At 50.9% G+C, this 16,497-nt stretch overlaps 1 protein-coding gene across 1 annotated transcript in view; it reads right to left on the bottom strand.

Annotated features, from left to right (window-relative positions):
* Positions 1-918: 918 nt before the first annotated feature.
* VWCE (von Willebrand factor C and EGF domains) overlaps positions 919-16,497 on the bottom strand; it is a 30,441-nt gene continuing 14,862 nt past the window's right edge. The window contains exons 12-20 of the mRNA XM_068978954.1: positions 15,436-15,521; positions 14,129-14,246; positions 13,167-13,252; positions 11,336-11,432; positions 9,749-9,831; positions 8,292-8,382; positions 8,126-8,208; positions 7,658-7,748; positions 919-1,880 (exon numbers count right to left, since the gene is read on the bottom strand). Of these exons, the coding sequence (XP_068835055.1) occupies positions 1,261-1,880; positions 7,658-7,748; positions 8,126-8,208; positions 8,292-8,382; positions 9,749-9,831; positions 11,336-11,432; positions 13,167-13,252; positions 14,129-14,246; positions 15,436-15,521 (1,355 nt within the window). The 3' untranslated portion in view covers positions 919-1,260. The remainder of the gene's footprint in view (positions 1,881-7,657; positions 7,749-8,125; positions 8,209-8,291; positions 8,383-9,748; positions 9,832-11,335; positions 11,433-13,166; positions 13,253-14,128; positions 14,247-15,435; positions 15,522-16,497) is intronic.

The following is a 16,497-nucleotide window of genomic DNA, read 5'->3' as shown; positions in this document are numbered from 1 at the left end:
AACCACTGGGAATCCCCCTCCTGGGATACATGGTGAACAGCAGGGCAGAGAAGAGCCAAGGGGAGGGTGGCCTGGGCCAGCGCAAGTGGGGTCCGTACACCAGGGGCTGCACGTGATCATGCAGCCTTCTTAGGTTTCAGGGGTAGCAAGTTGGTGACTTGGTGACAGTGTAGTTCTCTGTCTTCCACTCCCACCTCACCTCTCCCCATCAATGACAACACTGTCCTCTTTCTGTCATGGAAACTGGGCTGCACCACCCAGAGGCCCCCTTCAGGACAGACACATTTACTCCCTCAGTCGGAAAGAAGGTTGTTGAGTGGCAGCTCTGGGCCACCAGCCCTCACAGAGAACTGCTCTGGCTGACGCCCCTTTCCGGGAGCAGCTCAGATAGAATTACCAGTCAACATGGAAGCACGAAGCTCTGTGCCGTTGCTCCAACTCAGGACGACTCTGAGGGCCATCTCAGCCTCAGAGCTCCACAGAGGGTTGGCTGAGACCTTGGCACTGCCCAGCCCCACCCCCTCAGCCTCCTGCTTCCCTCCCTCGCGCCCAGAGATATTAAAGCTGAGCATGGGCCGTAAGGCTCCATCCGCCTCCTACTCCAACTCAGAGGCTCCCTCCCAGAGAACCCACCCTGCAAAGCCCTCTCCATCTGTCTTTCCCCCTTCTCACTTTAGACGTCCCCCAGAATCAAAGGTCACCAGGCGCTCACTTAAGACCCCTCCCAATCCAGCCCCAGACCCATGCAGGCTTTCTTCCCAAGCTGGGGGTTGAAGTGGGCGCTAGTTCATCCCCCATGGGCTTGGCAGTGACGAGGCAGTGACTTCTCCCTTTCCAAAGGCGAGAAGTGAATGAGCAGGGCAGCCTGCAGGAGACCAGACAGATTTTAATCAGGAGACCCCAGGTGAGGACATGTGGCGGCTGGTAGCACAATCCCAGTGGAATCCTAGGCCCTTCGGACCTTCCTCCTCCTCCGGGGCAGGGAGTCAGCTGCCCTAACCTTTCTCAAAAGATAGGCGGGCTGTGGTCCAGGCAGGATGCTGACCATGGAGAACACGTTGCTAGATTCTCACAACACATCCCAAATGCTTCCTGTGAACAAGGCTACATCAGGCCCTGAGGATTTTCCTGCCGTGCCAGGAGTCCTGCAGGATCAGCAGCTTCGTTGGTCCCCAGAGCGGCCCTGCAAACCCCCAGGGCCGCTGGCAGAGTCTTCTCTGTCCCGCATGCCCTGGGCATGACCCTGAAACGGAGGCCTGCTTACACCGTGGACTCCTCCTCCTGTGAGGTCCCCAGGGTGGGCTGCCGGGGGCTGGGGCTGGCTGTGGCCACGAGGGCTGCAGAGAGTCTGGAGGTGGCTGGAGAGGACCTGCGAGGCCTGAGGACAGTGACGGGGGTCTCTGAAGCGCCGGGGCCTGTTGTGGAAAGGGCTGAGGCTCCACGAGGGACAGCGGCAGGCAGAGAAGGCCTTCTGGACGCTGAGTGGGCCCCGGAGGCAGAGGACGGGAGCGCTGGAGTCAAAGGAGGGGGTCCGGGAGCCCTGGGAGAGGCCGGAGGTAGAGAGGAGGCTCCTGGAGGGATCAGAGGCCCCTTTGAGGGCTGAGGAGGCTGGGAGGCCCCGGGCCCCCCTGGCCTTGAAGACGGTGAGGGTGAGGCCTGGGCTCCTGAGGGGCTCACGGGTAAAGTCTGGGTGTTAGACAGGTTCATTCTCAGGAGGAGCTGGAGAAGCTGGAGCGCTGGCCTCTGAGGAGCCACCGCTGGGGGCCCTGGGCAGGAGCTGCAGTTGATGGGGGCCTCGGGGTCTCCACGGGGGCTCCGGGCTGCTTTGCTGAGCTCCACGTCTCCACGAGGGGACAGTGCCCGGCTCTCCTCCAGGGACTCTAGAGAGAGGGGCGGGGGCGAGAAGATGCACAGTGGTTCTCCCTGAGGCAGGTCTGGCATGAGCTGCCCCGGGACGATGCCTAGTATGTGTCCTCTGAGGGTCCTTGCACAGCTGGGGGCCCAGCGGGGAGGGGGACTTGCCAGCTCCTGCTTCCAGGAAGGGAAGACCCAAGAGGAACCATGAACAGAGAGAGGCAGTGCCCCAAAGGCACTGGCTGTGTGACCTTGTGTAAGGCATTTAACTCCCTGAACCTCCATTTCCTCATCTGTAAAATGGGCTTCATAATAACAGTGATGATCATAGAAGCTACACAGTGAGGACTGAATGGAATGGAGCCGGAGAGGGCTCACCTAAACCCGGATGTAAACTGTGGGCTTCAGGTGACAAATGTGGGTCAGAGTGGGTTCATCAGTTGTAGCAAGGGCACCATCTGGTGGGGGGTGTTGACCATGGAGGGTGCAGTGGCTCTGTGCCTGGGGGAGGGCGGGAGGTAGGTACATGGGGAGCTCTCTGTAACCGTCTGCTTGATTTTGCTTTGAATCTAAAAATGCTCTAAAAAAAAAGTCTACTGAAAAATAGTCATTTTTTAAGTCTCAACCTGGAGTCCAGCATATCATAAGGACTTAATCCACGGTGGAAGGAAAAAAACTACTGGGAAAGGTATGATCAAGGGAGGAGACAGAGGCTGGCAAACACATTAGAAACTGGGACGATTAAATGTTAAAAATCATCGAGAGATAACCTTTAACAATTGTGAATCACCATGCTGTACACCTGAAATTTGTACATCAACTATGACGTGTTGGTTGCTCAGTCGTGTCCAACTCTCTGCGACCCCATGAACTACAGCCCACCAGGCTCCTCTGTCCATGGGATTCTTCAGGCAAAACAAGAGTGGGAAGTCATCCCTTTCTCCAGGGGATCTCCCTGACAGGGATCAAACCCGGATTTCCTGTACTGCAGGGCAGATTCTTTACCATCTGAGTCACCAGGGAAGCCCTAATCAACTATACCTCAATGAAGTAAATACATATATACATATACATATATATATAAGCCATCAGAAGGACAATCATACAACTCTACCAAAAACCACTGAGTTGTGTACTTTCAGTGTGTTACCTGTATGGTATGTGTATTATATCTCAAGAAAGCTGTGGTTTTTTTGAATTATCAAAAGGAAACAATTCACCTTGTATTTCAATAAAAAGCAATTTCTCCTTAAAAATACATCTCATTAGGAAGAGGTGACTGCAGCTGAGACAGGTGAAGGAGAAGGAGGTGGGTGGGCTCTGCATCTCGCCTCTTTGGGCCTGATTCCCCATCAGGGGGCTACAGAGCAGAATGGGACTGAGTAGGGAGTGAGGAATCAGAGACCTGGCCCTGAGTCTGAGGACACCATCACCTAGAGCATGGCCTTAAAGACAGAAACTTGGGAATTCCCTGGCAATCCAGTGATTAGGACTTGGCAATTTTGCTGCTGGGGGCCCAGGTTTGATCCCTGGTTGGGGAACTAAGACACTACAGGCTGGGTAAAGAAATAAAGTAAAGCAAAGAAGATGAAGTCGCTCAGTCGTGTCTGACTCTTTGCAACCCCATGAACTGAAGCCTGCCAGGCTCCTCCATCCATGGGATTTCCCAGGCAAGAATACTGGAGTGGGTTGCCATTTCCTTCTCCAGGGGATCTTCCCAACCCAGGGATGGAAGCCAGGTCTCCCGCATTGCAGGCAAACTCCCTACTGTCTGAGCTACCAAAGAAATCCTGGTGGCATGGCCAAAAATAAATAAATAAATAATAAATAGTTTTTTTTTAAAAAGACAGAAACTGAACTTCTCTGAGTCTCCACCTCCCTATCTACAAAATGGAGATAATAAAAGCACCCATACATGAACTTTGCTGACAAAGTTCCATTTAGTCAAAGCTATGGTTTTTCCAGTAGTCATGTATGGATGTCAGAGTTGGACCATAAAGAAGGTTGAGCACCAAAGAATTGAACTGTGGTGCTGGAGAAAACTCTTGAGCATCCCTTGGACAGCAAGGAGATCAAACCAGTCAATCCTAAAGGAAATCAACCTTGAATATTCATTGGAAGGACTGATGCTGAGTACGCCAATACTTTGGCCACCTGATGCAAAGAGCAAACTCATAGGAAAAGACCCTGATGCTGGGAAAGATAGAAGGGAGGAGGACAAGGGGGAGACAGAGGATGAGATGGTTGGATGGCATCACTGACTCAATGGACATGAGTCTGAGCAAACTCTGGGAGATAGTGAAGGACAGGGAAGCCTGGTGTGCAAAGAGTCGGACATGACAGTGACTGAACTACAAAATGCATGAAACATTCTTGGGGTATTTAAATGAAATGATACACATAAAATGCTCCGTATACTGCCTGGCACTTTAGCTAATGATTAGTCTCTAGAAATTGGGGGAATAATAGCCATCAGGTTGCAGAGTGGTTTGTGCTGGTTAAAGTGGAATCTACAATTACTCAACAGTTCCCAACTTAATGACTGTACAGGATCAGAATGTTTCCAATCCCTCCAGTCCTGACAGCAGCTGCTCATCCACAGATCTGAAAAGCTGCTCTAAATACAGAATGTCCTCTTCAAAAGGTCAAAGGAATTAAAGAGGTCTTTTATACAAGAGGAACTTCAGGCCACAAATCCATGGAAAAATTCACTGTCCTCCTGGAAGTTTAAAAAAGTGCAAAATAGCCACATGTGAGGTACTCTACAGACATGCTAAACTGGAAAAATTAAATTCAAAACACACAGTGTAGAGTTGGTGGGTAAATGGGGAACCAGTTATATCCATCTCTGTAAGCTTCCTCTTTCTCCAGAACCCCATCTGGTAACATGCTGTCATGCCGTGGGAATCACCAAACAACTCCTGACACCCTGTGACGCAGTTACGCCACCTATTAACCACAGGGTCTGAACACAACTCACAAAATTTGGGAAAAAATAGTGTCTGACCAAAGATGTTTCATAGTAGGTCCATTATGGGCAGAAAAAGAAGAAGAAGAAGAAAACCACCTAAATGTCAACCAAAGCCGCAAGGGGTAAGCAAGCCACAACATTCAGGAACTTTTTAAATGGCCAACTGCGGGCTACATGAATTCTTTGAAACTGTGTGGTGACTCCTAGTGGTAAAAAACTCGTCTGTCAATGCAGGAGACATAAGAGATGTGAGTTCAATCCCTGGATCAGGACAATCCTCTGAAGGAAAGCGTGGCAACCTACCCAGTATTCTTGACTGGAGAATCCCATGGACAGAGGAGCCTGGCAGGCTACAGTTCATAGAGTTGAAAAGAAGCAACTTAGCATGCACACAGGCACGTGTTACAGTAGGATGTCCATGTCTCATTTATACTTCTGCAAAAAGATCTACATGGATGAACACTCATGACATAGAGTTCCTAATAATGTCCAGGAGTTAATGCAGCAGAGTAGCAAAAAGCATTGACTCTGGGCTCAAATCCCGGCTCTACTGCCAACCAGCTGTGTGACCCTGAGCACCTCACTTCGTCTCTCTGAGCCTCAGTTTCCTCACCTGGAAAATGGGGATGCTAAGAGTGCCTATGGGCCTTCCCAAGTGGCTAGTGGTAAAGAACCCATCTACCAATGCCAGAGATGAAAGACATGGGTTCGATCTCTGGGTTGGGAAGAAGCCCTGGAGGAGGGCATGGCAACCCACCCAGTATTCTTACCTGGAGAATCCCATGGACAGAGGAGCCTGGCAGGCTACAATCCATAGGGTTGCAAAGAGTCGGATACAACTAAAGCGACTTAGCACACACAAAAGTACCTATCACAAAGACTTGCTGTGAACAGGGGATGAAACAACACATATGAAAACAGACAGATGGCCAGCACATACATGAAAAGATAATCAACATAACTAATTTTTGGTGAAATGCAAATCAAAACCACAATGAGATGCTACCTCACACCTGTTAGAATGGCTACTGTCACAAAGACAAGCAATAAGAAGCACTGGTGAGGATGTGGAGAAAAGGGAACCCTCATGCACTATTGGTGGGAATGGAAACTGGTACAGAAACCGGCATAGCCATTGCGTTAAACAGTATGGAGGTTTCTCAAAAACCGAAAACTAGAACTACCACAAGACCCAGCAGTCCCATACCCGGGTATGCGTGCGTGCTGAGTCGCTCAGCCGTGTCTGACTCTGTGCAACCCTGTGGACTGCAGCCTGCCAGGCTCCTCTGTCCATGGGGATTCTCCAGGCAAGAATACTGTAGTGGGTTGTCACGCCCTCCTCCAGGGGATCTTCCCAACCCAGGGATCGAACCCAGATCTCCTGCATTGCAGGTACATTCTTTAGCTGCTAAGCTACCAGTGAAGCCTATGCCCAGGTATATATCCAAAGAAAATGAAAACTCTAATTCAAAAAGATATATGCACCCCCAGATTTGTTGCAGTATTATTTCAATAGCCAAGACATGGGAACAACCTAAGTATCCATCAATAGATAAAGATGGATAAGTATGTGGTGTGTGCATATATATATATCAGTTCAGCTCAGTTGCTCAGTTGTGTCCAACTCTGCAACCCCATGAACTGTAGCATGCCAGGCTTCCCTGTCCTTCACCATCTCCTGAGTTTGCTGAAACTCACGTCCATCAGTTCGGTGATGTCATCCAACCATCTCATTCTCTTTCATCCCCTTCTCGTCCTGCCTTCAGTCTTTCCCAGCATCAGGGTCTATACATATATTTATATCTATATTTTTTTTATATATACTTATATTAATACATATATATACTTATATTTATATATATAATGGAATATTAACAACAGAAAAGAGTGAAATCTTACTATTTGCAACAATGTGGATGGATCTAGAAAGTATTATGCTAAATGAATATATCAGAGAAAGATAAATATCATATAATTTCCCTTATATATGGAATCATTTTTAAAAAGCTGAGCTCACTGATACAGAAAACAGATCAGTGGTTGACAGTGATAGGCAGTGAGGGATGGGCACAATGGGTGAAGGCGATCAGAAGGTGCAAATTTTCAGTTATGAAATAAATAAGTCATGGTGAGGTACTGTACAATATAACTACAGATAATAATACTGTATTGAAATATATTTCAAAGTTGCTAAGAGATTAGACTTTAGAAGTTCTCATCACAAGAAAAACATTGTAACTGTGTGTAGGGAGATATTCACTAGACTTCCTCTGGTGATCTTTTCACAATATACAAAATATCAAATCATTATGTCGTACACCTGAAACAAAAATATCAGGTATTGTGTCAATTATACATTAACTAAAAAATAATAATATATGATGTTCCCTGATAAATAAAGGGTACTCAATACATATTAGCAATTATTCTTTTGCAAAATTGATTTAGTTCCTAAATTCTAATTTTTAGAGAAAGGATTTAGAAAACAGAGGGGAAAAAAAAAGCACAAAGGAAAAAAGAAAGAAAAAAAATAGAAAGCAGGGGAAGAGACTCAGAAAGGAGGAAATGAAGAAAAAGGAGCAGTAAATAGACTCGTCTAACAGCATGGCACAGTGTAGAATAAAAAGCACCGACGCGGCTCAGCACACGGGTCAGCGAGCCCAGGCGTGGGCCCGGGCGCAGCACGAGCCAGCTGTGTGACCTCAGGTGGGCCACGTTCCCTCTCTGAGCCTGGGTTTGTCACATCCAGCCCGGTACAAGTTCTGTGTTTCTGAGAAGAGCAGAGTGGGAAAAAGACGGTGGTGAGACTCCAGGTCGCAGAGGCCCGCCTACCTGGACAGGAGGAGCAGCAGTCCCTGCGGGGCGTGGTGCGGTCCGAGCAGGCCTGCTGGCAGGACACCTTCTCGCAGGTAACCTCTCCCAGCTGGGGAAACAGAAGGAGACAGGTGAGAAGCCCAGAGCATCTGATCCACCCAGAGCATCTCACCGGCCCAGAGCAGGACCCTTGAGGAACTCTTACACCAGCAGCTGGACCCACAGAAAGATCTCGGGCAGAAGCTGCAGGGCCTGGTCCTCACCTGAACAACAGGTGAAGCCAGGCCCGGTGGGGCCACCTTAAGGAAACTACGCAGGCAGAGGATACCGTCAAACCCAAAGGTATTCCCACAGGTAATTAAAGCTGCAAAACGGCGGGCAGAAGATGGGCGTACACTGGCTAAGAGGCTCCAGGTTTGGCAAAGGGACTAAAGGCTGGAAGCAGCCCCCAGCTGGGCAGCTCCGGGGTCCCCAGGGCCAGCTCACCTGGCATATGCATTGGGTACAGGGCTCATCGTCCAAGGTGAACACCTGGCCGTTCCCCACCTTCCTCCCCTCGTAGTTGCAGTCTGTAGGGGGCAGCAGAGACAGGGGCCGTGAGAGCCAAGGCCCACCCGGGAGCCCTGGAAGGGGGGCGGCTGGTCCCACTCACCTTGGCACACTGGACAGCACTCCCCATCAGGGTGGAAAGGGTAGGAGCAGGTGATGGGGCAGTCCACGGGTGAGCAGGCCACGGAGCCCAGCTGCAGGACACAGAAAACTCGCAAGGCCTTTCGTTCTGGGGGCTGAAGGGACACTCGGGAATGACAGACCACACAGCCACTGAGTGCCCATTGGAGCCACCAGGGTCAGGCTAGGGGTCCATGGTGAGGGGACAGACTGAATAGGAGCCTGTCTTCCTGCTAGAACGCAAGCCCTCCGAGGCCAAGGGCCTGGCCTTGCCCTGAGAGCTCATCTGTCAACGGGTACCTGTTGAACGAGTCATGAATGGCCCAGGGAAGCTGAGCACCCAGAACTTAGGAAGGACTTCCCTGGGGGCTCAGTGGATAAAATCTGCCTGTCAGTGCAGGGTGCACGGGCTCGATCCCTAATCCTAGAAGAATTCTCATGCCTTGGAGCAACTAAGCTCATGCACCGCAACTACTGAGCCCGTGGGCTACAATGAGAGAAGCCACCGCAGTGAGTAGTCCCCACCTGCAACAAGAGGAGCCCCTGCTCAGCGCAACTAGAGAAAGCCCACAGGCAGCAGCAAAGACCCAGCGCAACCAAAGATCAAGTAACTAATCATTTCAGTTTAGGAGAAAGGACCCAGAAGTCAAAGCTCCCCAACGTAAACAACTATGGATGAACACGGTCACCCAGAGGCCAGGGATGTTCACCCCAAGTGCCTCAATCTTTTTTCAGCAGACCACCATCAACAAAGAAGGCTCATCAGCATGAAACATATCCAGCATGACAAGCAATGAGGGCTTATTTTTTCCATTTTCCAAATACCAAACGATACTCCTGTCACGTAGACTGAGATATGGCCTTGGTGATATGGCTTAGGGTAAACATGTGCTTTCTGAAAGAGATTCAGGTTGCTAGGATTGATTCCCGGTACCTCACTTGACTACTTATGGAGTCTTGAGCAAATGACTGTCTCTCTGTGACTGGTTTTCCCACCCATCAGCTGGGGACGGCGGTGCTCCCCACCTCATAGGCCTCCCTGGGGATTAACTGAGGTTGTGTTGCGCTCAGGGACAGGCACATTGCAGGGGCTAAGAAACGTGAGTATATTAAAGATTCCATGCAGAGTCCTGGGCTTTCATTCCTCACCTTCACTCTCATGGAGAACCTTGGGCCACATTTTATACCTTAAGGGCCCCCCAGACCCTCCCTGGTCACCCAGAAGCAGAGGACGTTTGCTGGGCAGGGGTAAAAGTATTTCTCTGGCCTTGGGTGAAGATTCACCCCGGGCAGGGCTGGAGGGAGCCGCCTTTCAGCATGACCCAGAAGCGACCCAGAAGTTTTCTTGGAAGTCTCTGGATGTTTGCCTCCAGAGTTCAAGAGCTGGTGGCAGTTCCTGGGGAGCTTCTACAGATGGGAACAGGGTCAGGGTGGTCGTACCAGGCAGATGCAGCTCAGGCACGGGTCCAGCACAGATGGGAAGGTCTGGTTGTTGTAGAAGATTCTGCCTGTGTAGGTGCAGCCTGCCAGAGAGAGCACATGGTGAGCGCTGGCCGGGGGCGGGGGGGGGGGGGGGGGGGGGGCACAGGGAGGGCAGGGGGAGGAGGTGCGGGGGGAGGGGGTGCGGTGGCCCGCCGTCGCCTGGGCCAAAGTCCAAGGCCTATCCAGGCAGCAAAGGTCAGGCCAGCGGGCTCTGCAGGCACTTGCCCAGGGGAGGGGGGAAGGGACAGAACACACTCCTGGATCGGTTGCTGACTTTTTTCTCACTGGATTCAGCAAAGGGATCACAGTGTCTTCACTTCAGGGTTCTCATCCGGGCAAGGGGGCCGTTCCTCCCACCCCTCACCAGGCAGGATCAGGATGAAGGACTCGGGGACTCAACCAACCTGTGTGCCACAGCCACCCTGTCTGCTCCTCTGCACTCAGCCAAACCCCAAACCCCACCCTCCAGGAGGGTCCCCCACAGCTCCCCTCTCTGCTTCCCAAAGCCTGCAGAGGCCCCGCCCAAGGGTGGCCACCTTGATATTTATCCCATGTCAGTCACTCAGTCGTGTCCGACTCTCTGTGACTCCGTGGGCTGTAGCCCACCAGGCCTTCTGTCCACAGGATTCTCCAGGCAAAACACTGGAGTGGGTTGCCATGCCTTTCTCCAGGGGATCTTTCCCAACCCAGGAATTAAGCCTGGGTCTCCTGCACTGCAGGCAGATTCTTTACCATCTGAACCACTAGGGAAGCCCCTTTATCACACACAAGTAAGTATAAAAAAGCAGGTGATGGGATAGTAGAGAAACATTTTATAAGAAAAATTATATAGGAAATTCCCTGGCAGTTCAGTGGCTAGGATACTGTGTTTTCACTATCAAGGGTACCGGTTCAATCACTGGTTGAAGATTTCACAAGCTGTGTGGCACAGTAAAAAAAAAAAAAAAGAAAAGAAAAAAGAAAAAATATGTAATATATATCTATGATATGCTATATATTTATGACATGATAGATATATAAATGTATGTTACAGATACATTATAGAGATACATAGATATTGATGTTATATCACGAAAAGAGACTGGAAAGACAAAACCATAAAGTTAAAAGTGGTAATGGCTGCTTTTTAATTTTTTCCTTTGCTGTCTGTATTTTCTAAATGTTCTATAACAAAATGTTACTTGTGAAATAATGGAAAAGGTGAAAATTACTATTAAAATATAAAAGATCGCTTTAATTTCCTCTCCCTGTTCTCCAACTGTCTCGCAGGGATGTTCGTTTATCACCCCACCTAGGCTGCAAGCTCTGCACATCCTCATGTCTGCTTCCAGCACCCAGATGGAGCTTCCTTTGGGCAAACCGTTTTCCGTCCCTGAGCCCCAGTTTCCTCATCCCTAAAATGGGGTTGCCCCATGGATTTGTTGCAAGAACGAGCAGAGATGAAGCAGGAGTGGTGCTCTGCACAGAGAAGCCCGGTGCAGGGTGAGCCCGGATGTGGCGGCTGGGGTTCTATGCTGCCCCCCCCACCCCAAGACAGAACATTACCTGCCGAACAGTCTGGGCAGCACTGTCCGGGGATTCGAATCGGGTGAGGGCAGGAGTCCACACAGTCTGTCCTCTTGCAGCTCACTGAGCCATCTGCCTGGAGGAAGGAATAACTTCACCAAGACCCCACTTGCCCACCAGTCCCCACCTCCCCACCCTACTCCACCCTGCCAGCCCCCCAAAAGAAAGGGCAGTGCTGCGAATTGGCCAGGACCTGGCCTAAGGGGCATCGCAATGCAGCTAGGAGGTGGCAGGGTTCCCCCAAAGAGAACCAGCTACTTGGGAGAGGGGGCTTGAGCCTTCCAGAAAGCCTTCCCATACCCCAGAGGGGGAAGGTCAGAGCTGGGGTTCTGGTCTCCTCAGCTTCCCATCCTTTCCCCCAACAGCCAAGGCTGTGCCACGACCCCACCCAAATTCTTCTCTCAGCATTTCCCTGAAACCCTGGCTCACCCCAAACCTATGGAGTACAATAAAATCCCATTTTTATAGAAAGCTATTCCACTGGAAATGTCTTTCAGAAGATGAAAGCACTGTACACTGTTTCTTTTCTTTCAAAAGAAGCTGAAGTTTTGTGTGATTTTCTTGTAATATGAGTGCCCTAGACCAGTCCTGAAGGAGGAAAAAGGTAGCGGAGGTAACTTTCCTCCCCACTCTAATTCCAACGAAGCGTTTCCAAATTTTTTAAGAGTCTAAGGCCTTTTAACAAATGGCACATCAAGAGGATGTGAGGGCCGTGGTTCTCACGAGCTGGTGTGTACCCAAGTCACCCAGGGATTAAAATGCAGATGCTGAGTCCAAGGCCTGGGCAGCTAGAACCAAGGTTCTACCAAACCCCCCAGCGATATCAATGACACAGTCAGTACGTGCGCGCATGCTGAGTAGCTTCAGTCATGTTCAACTCTTTGTAACCCTATAGACTGTAGCCCGCCAGGCTCCCTCTGTCAATGGGATTCTCCAGGCAAGAATACTGGAGTGGGTTGCCATTCCCTCCTCCAGGGCATCTTCCCAACCTAGGAATCAAACCAGCGTCCTTTATGTCTCCTGCATTGGCAGGCAGGTTCTTTACCACAAGCACCACCTGGGAAGCCCACAGCCAGTGCAGGGACCTCATTTTAAAAAATAAAATTCAAAGGGACTAAAAATTCTTTCAAAGTAGAGAGGAAACTGGGGACTTCCCTGGAGGTCCAGTGGTTAAGACTTGTCACTTCCTCTACAGGGGGCATGGGTTCGATCCCCGGTCAGGAACTAAGAGCCCGGATGCCAGATGGTGCAGACAAAAAATTTTTTTTAATATTTTTTAAAGTAGAAAGGAAAGCCAACCTATACTCAAACAGGGGCTAAAACGATTGCGCTGGTAAACAGCTGTGCTTGCATTTCTGTTGATCTGACTCTCAAACTCACACACCCTCACCTTATCCATTTCTGAAGAGGTGAGGTCGTAGGATTGATGTTAATGAAGGAAGCATCACAGTTGCACAGAAAAGGCCTGAGCTACTGGACCTCGGGCTGCCTGGCTCCCTTTGTTAATCCTGTCCAGGAAAAACCTGCTCCCACAAATCCTAGTTCTGACTCCTTAGGCCAGCAGGTCCCCTCACATGCACCATGGGTCACATTCCACTCTTACGACAGACAGACTGCCAAGCTCTGCCGTCCTGAAAATCTACGGAGGACAAAATAACCTGGATCCCAGCTCTTCTACAAAAACAGGAGCCGACAGCACAGAAGGGAGATGGGGACGGGGCCTGACGTGGCCGCCTTCTGCAGGGGCAGCTGCGCTGGCCGGGACGGGGAGGCGGGGAAAGCAGCTGAAGGCGCGCAGGTTGTCATTCACCTGGCAGATGCATAACTCACAGGGATCACCGGGAGACCAGATCTGTCCAACCGGAAACTCAACCCCGTTGTCGTCGAGAGAGCAGCCTGGCGGGGGGCAGCGGGGGAGAAAGGACGAGTGGGCAGAAGTGCCAAGGGGCGGTCTTGCTGCCCGAGGGACCCACAGCACCGCCCGGTGAGGACAGACAGATGACTCCGCTCACTCGCACTGTGTCCATGCAGCCACCTGCCCCAGCAGCTGCGGCCTGGCTCCCCGTGTTAGGCAATTTCTTCCCTCGCAGCATGCACCTGGTATACACGGACACACACACACAAATGTACACGTCCATACATATCCATGAACACACCCATTCACACACAGAGACACGCTCATATGGGTACAACAGACACACAACAGAAACACAGAGACAGAAAAATGGTACAGATGAACCGATTTCCAGGGCAGGCATGGAGAGCGGACATGTGGGCACAGGGTGCGAGGGGAGGGTGGGGCAAGCTGGGACTGACATATATGTGTGTGCATACTGCCAAGTGCAAAACAGATACCCCGGGGGCACCTTCTGCACAACACAGGGAGCTCAGCTCGGTGCTCTGTGATGTCCCAGAGGGGTGGAACGGGGGATGCGGTGGGAGGGAGGTCCAAGAGGGAAGGGGATATATGTATACATATAGCTGATTGACTTCATCGTACAGCAGAAAGTAGCACAGCATTGTAAAGCAATTATACTCAATGAAACACACAGACAGCCCTCACAGACAACATGTACACAAACTCACACACAGATGCTACTCATATACAAACTTGAAACACACAAACATACACACTCACTGACACACACACACACATGCTTACAGAGTACATACACACACACGTGTCTCAGCGGGTGAAGCTCAGCCTCCTCCCTCTCCGCTTCCAGGCCTGGTGCTGGGTGCGGCCTGGCATGCAGGCTGGGTGGCCCTCACCTGTCATGGGCACGGGTTCCCTGCAGGCATAGCAGCACTGCCCAGGGCCCAGCCACCACTCCTCGCGGGGGCAGTCCAGTTCCGGACATGGTGTGAAGGAACATTCCACCTCCCCGTTCTGGAAGAGAACCAAAGGCATGAACCAGGGAGGGGCAAGAGAAGGCCAGCAGGCTGCCATCTCCTGCCCTGAAAGCGACAGATCTCCAGGGGGCAAGACGGGAAGGAAGGGTGAGTCCTTCCCTGGGGGCTGGTGGTCAGGCTGGGAGAGGGTCCCTGGAACACATCGACTGTGTGGCTGCAGGGTCCCAGGCTGCCCCAGCTGCAGCCTCCAGCATCTCTTCCCCTCGCTTCTCCAACAGCTTTCTGCTCCGACTCCAACCCACTGTTACATGCAGCCGCAGAACCTTCTCACGCACCAATCTGATGGCACCCCTCCATCACTTAAAACCCGACACCTCTGCAAAGTCCAAACCCTCTGCCTGGCAGGCAAAGCCTTTCCTGACTGAGTCTGAAGCAGAGGCTGTCACCCCCACATACAGACCCTGTCGGTCCCCTGCCACTGCCCTTGGCCGATGGGAACAGTGTCCTCTGCGTTCCTTCCCCCAACACTCCCTGGGAAGCAAGGGACTATATACAACCACCTGATGCTGGGGGTGTAAGAGCCCAGCTCCCTGGCCTCTGGACACACCTACTTCCTTGGTGTCCTCCCACTCCAGAGCTCCCCATGGGATCAGCCCGAGACCCCGTCTCCACGTGGCCCCTTCACCACCTGGCCTGCTTCCCTAGCCAATTCCTCCTGAGAGCACCACCGCCAGAAAACCACTTACACAAGAGGCCCACCCCAAGCCCTGCTTCTTGGAACCCAGCCAAACAGGATCCCTGCCTCAGCTGCATCTCCAGTTCCTCTCGCCATCTGGTCTCCAGCCAGAATGGACACCACCAGGCCTCAGACTATGCCATACTCTCTCCCGCCTCCTGCCTTCTGCTCACACTGTGCCCTCTGCCAGGCACACCACTGCCCGCCTAGCTGTGGGCCTCCTGATGAAGGGGCTCAAAGCTGCCCTGTGCTCAGCTGTGGCCCCAGGACTCAGCACTGTCCCAGGTGCACAGTAGGTGCTCTATAATAACAACGCTGAAGGACAACCTTCAAGGAGACTGCGGGAAGGCCTTGGGGAATGCTAAGGTCCCTTTAGTCTCTTTCCTGACTTGGTTTCCCGTTTGCTGTCCAGTGTCTCCTCTTCTCCCAGTCAAGGGCTCCTGGGAAAGTCCTGTGCCCCTGCCCGTCACCCACCAACTCAGCCCCCTACCTGGCAGACACAGGTGGTACACTCATCACCACCCCCACTGAACACGGCCCCGTCTGCATACCACCGGCCGTGGAAATAGCATCTCACTGTGGAGGAAAAAGGAAGAGACAGCTTAAGGTCTTTGGGCAGCTAAAGAAACAGGTAAGGGGGTCTCTGGAAAGAAAATGCACCCCTACAATACTCCACGGCTTGCCCAAACCCAAGAGCCCAACCACTGCTACCCTCCAAACCCTCAACTATAAATAAAATTAGATCGGTGCTTAAAAACTGATGGAGAATGAAGCACACACAAAATAAGGTCCTTAACCAAGAAGACAGGGAAGCCCTGAATAACTAAAGAGTAAGTGGGACTTCCCTGGCAGTCCAGTGGTTGAGACTTCATATTCCAACACAGAGGGTGCAGGTCCAATGCCTGGTTGGGGAACTAAGATTCCACATGCCTTATGCCAAGAAACCAAAACCATAAAACAGATACAATACTGTAACAAATCCAATAAAGACTTTAAAAATGATCCACATTTTTAAAAAATTTAAAAGAGTAAGAGAAAAGAAGAAATGAAAAAAGAGGGCCCCAGACACCTGCAGCCAGGTCTGGGAATGCCATCATTCCCTGGATAGGGTTGGGGAGGATTCAGTAAAAACATCTTATCTGAACATCCCTCACCCCTGATGGTAAAAAAAAACAACCTTAAACACTGGCCCAGGCTCCACCTGGGTTCAGTCAGAGAGCACTGGGTTCAAAACCTAGCTTCTCAACTCGCTAAGGGCAAAATACTAAAGTTCTCCTAAGCCTCAGTTTTCTCATCTGTAGAATGGGGTTAACAGTTCCTACCTCAAGGGGAGCATATTGCCTATTCAAAAAATGTTTTAACTAAAAATAACATTCAAAAGTTAAGAGGAAAAGTAGTATTTAATAAGAACACTAGCTCTGAAGTCAGGTAAACTTGACAGCAAGCTCTGCTCCTTTACTAACTGGCATGTGCTTCTGGGCAGTGATGACCTCTCTGAACCTCAGTTTCCTCATCCATAAAATGGAGCTATGAATAGTACTCCCTCAGGGCC

Source organism: Capricornis sumatraensis, chromosome 8, assembly GCF_032405125.1.
Source record: "Capricornis sumatraensis isolate serow.1 chromosome 8, serow.2, whole genome shotgun sequence".
NCBI classification, from domain to species: Eukaryota; Metazoa; Chordata; class Mammalia; order Artiodactyla; family Bovidae; genus Capricornis; species Capricornis sumatraensis.
The sequence above is the reverse complement of the archived record's forward strand: the minus strand, read 5'-3'. Positions and strand labels throughout refer to the sequence as shown.